Here is an 8,075-nt window from a genome sequence, read left to right on the forward strand (position 1 = left end):
TCTGTCTCACTTCCCATTGTAGAATCTTCTCATATGTCACACTTCCCATTGTGAAATCTTCCCATCTGTCTCATTTCCCAATGTAGAATCTTACCATCTGCCCCCCTTCCTATTATTGAAAAATCTTCCCATCTGTCTCATTTCCCAATGTAGAATCTTACCATCTGCCCCCCTTCCTATTATTGAATCTTACCATTGTGGAATCTTCCCATCTGTCCCACTTCCCATTGTGGAATCTTCCCATCCGTCCCACTTCCCATTGTAGAAACATCCCATATGTCCCACTTCCTATTGTGGAATCTTTCCATCTGTCTCACTTCCCATTGAGGAATCTTTCCATCTGTCTCACTTCCCATTGTGAAATCTTCTGATATGTTGCACTTCCCGTTGTGGAATCCTCCCATCTGTCTCACTTTCAGTTGTGGAATCTTTCCATCTGTTTCACTTCCCATTGTGGAATCTTCCCATCTCTCCCACTTCCCATTGTGGAATCCTCATATCTGTCTCACTTCCCATTGTGGAATCTTCCCATCTGTCCCACTTCCCATTGTGGAATCCTCCTATCTGTCCCAGTTCCCATTATGGAATGTTACCATTCTGGAATCTTCCCATCTCTCCCACTTCCCATTGTGGAATCCTCATATCTGTCTCACTTCCCATTGTGGAATCTTCCCATCTGTCCAACTTCCCATTGTGGAATCCTCCTATCTGTCCCAGTTCCTATTATGGAATGTTACCATTGCAGAATCTTCCCATATGTCCCACTTCTGATTGTGGAAACTTCCCATATGTCACACTTCCCATAGTGGAATCTTCCCATCTGTCCCACGTTCTATTGTGGAATGTTACCATTGTGAAATCTTACCATCTGTCCCACTTCCCATAGTGATATCATCCTATCTGTCCCACTTTCCATTGTGGAATCTTCCTATCTGTCCCAGTTCCCATTATGGAATGTTACCATTGTGGAATCTTACCATCTGTCCCACTATCATTTGTGGAATTGTGCCATCTGTCCCACTTCCCATTGCAGAATCTTCCCATATGTCCCACTTCTGATTGTGGAAACTTCCTACATGTCACACTTCCCATAGTGGAATCTTCCCATCTGTCTCACGTTCTATTGTGGAATGTTACCATTGTGAAATCTTACCATCCGTCCCACTTCCCATAGTGATATCATCCTATCTGTCCCACTTTCCATTGGGGAATCTTCCCATATGTCCCACTTCCCATTGTGGAATCTTACCATCTGTCCCACTTCCCATTGTGGAATCTTTCCATATGTCCCACTTCCCATTGTGGAATCTTCCCATCTGTCCCACTTCACATTGTGGAATCTTACCATATGTCCCACTTCCCATTGTAGAATCTTCCCATATGTCCCAGTTCCCAATAAGGATTCTTCCCATCTATCCCACTTACCATTGTGGAATGTTACCATCTGCCCCATTTCCTATAGTGAAATCTTTCTATCTGTCCCACTTACTATTATGAAATCTTCCATCTGTCCCACTTCCCATTATGGAATCTTCCCATCTGTCGCACTTCCCATTGTGGAATCGTGCCATCTGTCCCATTTCCCATTGTAGAATGTTCCCATATGTCCCACTTCCCATTGTGGAATCTTTCCATATGTCCCACTTCCCATTGTGGAAACGTCCTATATGTTGCACTTCCCATTGGGGAATCTTTCCATCTGTCCCATTTCTTAATGTAAAATCTTGCTATCTGTCCCACTTCCCATTGTGGAATCTTCCCATCTGTCCCATGTCCTTTTGTGGAATCTTCCCATCTGTCCCACTTTCCATTGTTGAATCTTGCCATCTGTCCCACTTCCTATTGTGAAATCTTACCATCTGTCTCACTTCCCATTGTGGAATCTTACCATCTGTCTCACTTCCCATTGTGGAATCACGCCATCTGTCCCACTTCCCATTGTGGAATCTTACCATCTGTTCCACTTCCCATTTTGGAATCATGCCATCTGTCCCACTTCCCATTGTGGAATCTTTCTATCTGTCCGACTTCCTAATGTAAAATCTTGCCATCTGTCCCATTTCCATTTGTGGAATTTTACCATCCATCCCACTTCCTTTTGTGGAATTTTCCCATCTGTCCCATTCCCTTTTGAGGAATCTTCCTATCTGTCCCACTTTCCATAGGTGAATCTTGCCATCTGTTCCACTTCCTATTGTGAAATATTTCCATCTGTCCCACTTCTTGTTGTAAAATCCTCCCATCTATCCCACTTCCCATTGTGAATTCTTCCCATCTGTCCCACATCCCATTAAGGAATCTTCCCATCTGTCCCACTTTCCATCTGGAATGTTACAATTGTTGAATCTTACCATCTGCTTCACTCCCTATTGTGAAATCTTTCCATCTGTCCCACTTCCCATTGTTGAATCTTGCCATCTGTCCCACTTCCCATTGTGGAATCTTCTCATATGTCCCACTTCCCATTGTGGAATCTTGCCATCTGTCTCACTTCCCATTGTGAAATCTTCCCTTATGTCCCACTTCCCATTGTGGAATCTTCCCATTTGTCCGACTTCCCATTGTAGAATCTTCCCATATGTCCCACTTCCCAGTAAGGATTCTACCCATCTGTCCCTCTTCCTATTGTGGAATCTTACCATCTTTCTCACTTCCCATTGTGGAATCGTCACATATGTCCCACTTCCCATTGTGGATTCTTCCTATCTCTCCCACTTCCCATTGTGAAATCTTCTCATCTGTCTCACTTCCCATTGTGGACTCTTCCCATCTGTCCCACTTCCCATTGTGGAATTGTGCCATCTGTCCCACTTCCTCTTGTGAAATCTACCCATATGTCCCACTTCCCATTGTGGAATCTTCCCATATGTCCCTCTTCCCATTGTGGAAAGTTCCTATAAGTCACTTTTCCCATTGTGGAATCTTTCCATCTGTCCTACTTCCTAATGTAAAAACTTGCTATCTGTCCCACTTCCCCTTGTGGAATCTTTCCATCTGTCCCATTCCCTTTTGAAGAATCTTCCCATCTGTCCCACTTTCCATTGTTGCATCTTGCCATCTGTCTCACTTCCTATTGTGAAATAGTTCCATCTGTCCCACTTCTTGTTGTAAAATCCTCCCATCTATCCCACTTCCCATTGTGAAATCCTCCCATCTGTCCCACTTCCCATTAAGGAATCTTCCCATCTGTCCCACTTCCCATTGTGGAATGATACCATTGTTGAATCTTACCATCTGCTTCACTCCCTATTGTGAAATCTTTCCATCTGTCCCACTTTCTATTGTAAAATCTTCCGACCTGTCCCACTTACCATTGTGGAATCTTGCCATCTGTCCCACTTACTATTGTGGAATCTTCCCATCCGTCCCACTTCCCATTGTGGAATCTTGCCATCTGTCTTGTGGAATCTTTCTATCTGTCCGACTTCCTAATGTAAAATCTTGCCATCTGTCCCATTTCCATTTGTGGAATTTTACCATCCATCCCACTTCCTATTGTGAAATATTTCCATCTGTCCCCCTTCTTGTTGTAAAATCCTATTTATCCCACTTCCCGTTGTGAAATCTTCCCATCTGTCCCACTTTCCATTAAGGAATCCTCCCATCTGTCCCACTTCCCATTGTGGAACGTTACCATTGTTAAATCTTACCATCTGCTTCACTCCCTGTTGTAAAACCTTCTGACCTGTCCCACTTACTATTGTGGAATCTTCCCATCTGTCCCACTTCCCATTGTGGAATCTTGCCATCTGTCCCCCTTCCTATTTTGAAATCTTTCCATCTGTCCCACTTCCCATTGTAAAATCTTGCCTTCTGTCCCACTTCCTATTGTGGAATCTTACCATCTGTCCCACTTCCCATTGTGGAATCTTTACATCTGTCCCACTTCCTAATTTAAAATCTTGCCATCTGTCCCACTTCCATTTGTGGAATTTTACCATCCATCCCACTTCCTTTTGTGGAATTTTCCCATCTGTCCCACTTTCCATTGTTGAATCTTGCCATCTGTTCCATTGCCTATTGTGAAATCTTTCCATCTGTCCCACTTCTTATTTTAAAAACTTCCCATCTGTCCCACTTCCCAATGTGAAATCTTACCATCTGTCCCACTTCCCAGTAAGGAATCTTACCATCTGTTCCACTTTCCATTGTTGAATCTTGTTACCATCTGCTTCACTCCCTGTTGTGAAATCTTTCCATCTGTCCCACTTCCCATTGTAAAACCTTCTGACCTGTCCCACTTACTATTGTGGAATCTTCCCATCTGTCCCACTTCCCATTGTGAAATCTTTCCATCTGTCCCACTTCCTATTGTGGAATCTTGCCATCTGTCCTACTTCCTATTGTGGAATCTCGCCATCTGTCCCACTTCCCATTGTGGAATCTTGTCATCTGTCCCAGTTTCTATTGTGGAATCTTACCATTGTGAAATCTTGCCATCTGTCTTACTTCCTTTTTTGGAATCTTCCCATCTATCCCACTTTCCATTGTGGAATCTTCCCATCTGTCCCACTTCCCATTGTGGAATCTTGCCATCTGTCCCACTTCCTATTGTGGAATCTTGCCATCTGTCCCACTTCCCATTTTGGAATCTTGTCATCTGTCCCACTTCCCATTGTGGAATCTTACCATTGTGGAATCTTGCCATCTGTCCTACTTCCTATGATGGAATGTTCTCTGCATCTGTCCCACTTACCATTGTAGAATCTTGCCATCTGTCCCACTTCCCATTGTGGAGTCTTCCCATCTTTTCCACTTCCCATTGTTGAATCTTGCCATCTGTCCCACTTCCTATTGTGAAATCTTTCCATCTGTCCCACTTCCTATTGTGGGGATTCTTGGCATCTGTCCCACTTTCGATTGTGGAATCTTCCAATTTGTCCCACTTCTTAATGTGACATTTTTTCATCTGTCCCACTTCCCATTGTGGAATCTTACCATTGTGAAATCTGGCCATCTGTCCTACTTCCTATTTTGGAATCTTCCCATTGTGGAATCTTGCCATCTGTCTCACTTCCTATTGTGGAATCTTGACATCTGTCCCACTTACCATTGTGGAATTTTACCATTGTGGAATCTTGCCATCTGTCCCACTTCCTATTGTGGAATCTTGACATCTGTCCCAATTCCTATTGTTGAATCCTCCCATCTTTCCCACTTTTTTGTGGAATCCTTGTTCCCTGCAGAGCAATGCTGCTGGCAGACTTTTTTCATCTGTTGGACTTTTGCAAAGTTGGATGCCTGTGACCACAACTTCTCACCATTCAATATAATTACCTCTCCCCATATTGTTTCATCCTTCCCCCCTCTCTCAAGGCAGGCTCCAGAACCCAAGCCTTTACTTCCAGGTAAAGTGCTATGTGGCCCTCCCCCTGGCATCGCGATCCTCCAATCAGGAGATGGGATCATACAGCAAATATTTTTGGCTATAGGGAAAGTAATTGGCTGGAAGGCCTTCAGGCTGCTGGGAGGTATTACTGCATAGGTTTGCCCATTTGTTGCCCCTTTAACCTTACAATTTCATGTCTGTGTATTGTGAAGTCACCACCAACTTATCCTTTAAATTGGATTGGCTGCAGGTCTGTCATCATCTTATTTTGTGATGAAAACATCAAATGTTAAAAAGTTAACATTTGTTATTTTTATTGTTTATCTGTTGTTTTGTTTTAAGCTGGAATTCCCTTAAGTATTATAATGTGTGCTCGGACCTCCCAATGCATTGTAAAGTATACTGGTGACACACATGCATTGTAATGTGTGCTATGGACCCCCTGTGTATTGTAATGTGTGATATGGGCCCCCTATGTATTGTAAAGTGTGCTATGGACCCCCTTATATAAATCCTGTTTATTATTATTATTAATAATAATATTATTAATAAAACAATAAAGAACAAAAGAAGAACTTCCATCAGATTTTTACTGCCATTTGTGCTCCTGATTACTAGTAAAACCACTTTCATCATTATGGTGTTATAAATGTGATAACTAAAAACTGGAGAACATTTTTCAGCTTTTAATAAAAAGACCCCACAAACTTTCTGTTTGAAAACAAAGACAACTGTTCATCACTGCAAAGTAGGAAGTAATGAGAATGTATGGCGACCCCCCGGTATAACACACTATATCTAGAAGCTGTGACACAAACACACAATGATACGACTATCTACATCATGCTTATCCCATTTATATATTTATCTAGTGCAGAACATTCTTCATGGAGGATCTCCTTACAGAACCACACACCTGTATATAAGGAGATTCTACAGGTTACACATTTTACAATGAAGATTTGATTGGACAGTCTGCTGAATTTCCCTAACTGCAGAATATTTACAGACAAGTTCATTTAAATCAGGATGTAACAATGGTTGGATTGGTTAGATTTAGCCTACGCCAATTATAAAGCAGGTCACACAATTTATGTCTTTCCAAATAATAATTCTCAAATTTGTTTAAAAAACATTTAACTTTTATCATATTAACTCATCCAGTAGATTGTTCAGTCAGATTGTAAAATATATAAGCAGGTTAAGGTCATCATGTGTATCAGATATTCCGAGGGTGGCATGGGAATGGTGGCAGCTTGCCATGCCCGGGGTTGGGTTCTCACTCCAGATGGTATATGGCAGAGCTCAGTAGATTCATTGTGGACAGTAGATTGTATTAGAGTCCAGCGAGGAATTGATGCTATCGGGAGGGAAGCTTCTATATTATTCCCAGTTCCTCAGAGAGGTCATCTTGTTCTTTGATTTTACTTATTTTTAGCATTTTGATATCAGAAATAGTGTTTTGTCTGTCCAAATATGCAAATGCACGGCAGGCTTTCTTCCGCATTTGGCGGAACTTGGATACAAAGTTTTCATTGGTCACAAGGTACAGCAGAGGGTTAATGGCGCTATTCATACTGGCCAGGCCCCTGGTGACCTGGTAGGAGATATAGAGGTTCCTCAGTGTCTGGGTGCAGCGTCCTCGAAGCTGCCAAACCCTGGACAGCAGATTGATATTTCGAAAGATGTAGTACGGGAAAAAGCAGACAGCGAACAGGATGAGGATGATGAAGACCAGTTTGATGCTTCTGCTTTTTAGGTTTGTATCCACATTTGTGTTCCTTGTGAGGACGGTGAGGATCTGACTGTAACAAGCTACAATTATCACAAATGGTATGAAGAATCCAGTGACTGTGATTGTCATTGTGTATGGCGCATAGGATTCCACGTGATCATTAATAGTGGAGTCGTGGCAATAGGTGGCATTTTTTGTGGCATTTGTAAAATGAAGATTAGGTAATATCTGAATGATTACCAGAATCCAGACAAGCACGCTCACACAAAATGACAGACGTAAGTTGTGGAGTCGTCCCATCATTTTCATGGGGTGGACGATCCCCAAGTAGCGCTGGATGCTGATGCAGGTGAGGAAGCTGATACTGGCATACATGTTAATGTGGAATAGAAGGCGAGCCAGCCGACAGAAGCCATAGCCAAACACCCAGACACCTTCATTGAGGTAATAGGACACAAAAAACGGTAACGTGCCCACATAGAGGAGGTCGGCAATGCCCAAGTTAAACACAAAGACATTGAGGGATGTCCACTTCTTCCAGTTCAGGCACAGATTCCACAGGCCAAATACATTCCCTAGTAAGCCAACAATAAAAACTGCAACGTAGACCGACGACAAATAAAGAAAAGTAAAGTTCTTGTTCACATTACACTTGGTGCTGGCGTTCAATGTGTAGGCAGTTACCGTTGTTTCAAAGAAATCCTCTTCCATTATTCCCTGTGTACAGAAAGCATTGGGATCCACTAATAGTAAGGATTAGGTTTGTCCAGAGGAGACTCCAAGTCCCTGGGTTCTACACAGGCACTGGGCCTTAGGTTCCGGTCACTTCTCCCCTGGTATTATACCTTACAACTAAATACAGGTACTGGCCATGCAATCTAAGGACTTTATAAAAAGTATGGTTGAGGTGTTGATACCATTATAACATAATGCGGTTATAATAACAGTTATATAACAGTCTGTGGTGACGGTTCTGGTAATCCGGTACTATACACAGTCTGTGGTGACGGT

The 8,075-nt window shown here is 42.6% G+C and overlaps 1 protein-coding gene across 1 annotated transcript; it reads right to left on the bottom strand.

Moving 5' to 3' along the window:
- Positions 1 to 5,998: 5,998 nt before the first annotated feature.
- On the bottom strand, positions 5,999 to 8,075 carry LOC140327627 (P2Y purinoceptor 1-like). The gene has a single exon (XM_072407012.1). It carries the CDS (start codon positions 7,773 to 7,775, stop codon positions 6,708 to 6,710), a length of 1,068 nt encoding a protein of 355 aa, XP_072263113.1. The 5' UTR covers positions 7,776 to 8,075; the 3' UTR covers positions 5,999 to 6,707.

This window comes from Pyxicephalus adspersus, chromosome 3 (assembly GCF_032062135.1).
Source record: "Pyxicephalus adspersus chromosome 3, UCB_Pads_2.0, whole genome shotgun sequence".
NCBI classification, from domain to species: domain Eukaryota; kingdom Metazoa; phylum Chordata; class Amphibia; order Anura; family Pyxicephalidae; genus Pyxicephalus; species Pyxicephalus adspersus.

Bases quoted from the DNA above. Each gene is read 5' to 3' on its own strand.
- LOC140327627 (XM_072407012.1), bottom strand. From the start codon at position 7,775: ATGGAAGAGGATTTCTTTGAAACAACGGTAACTGCCTACACATTGAAC.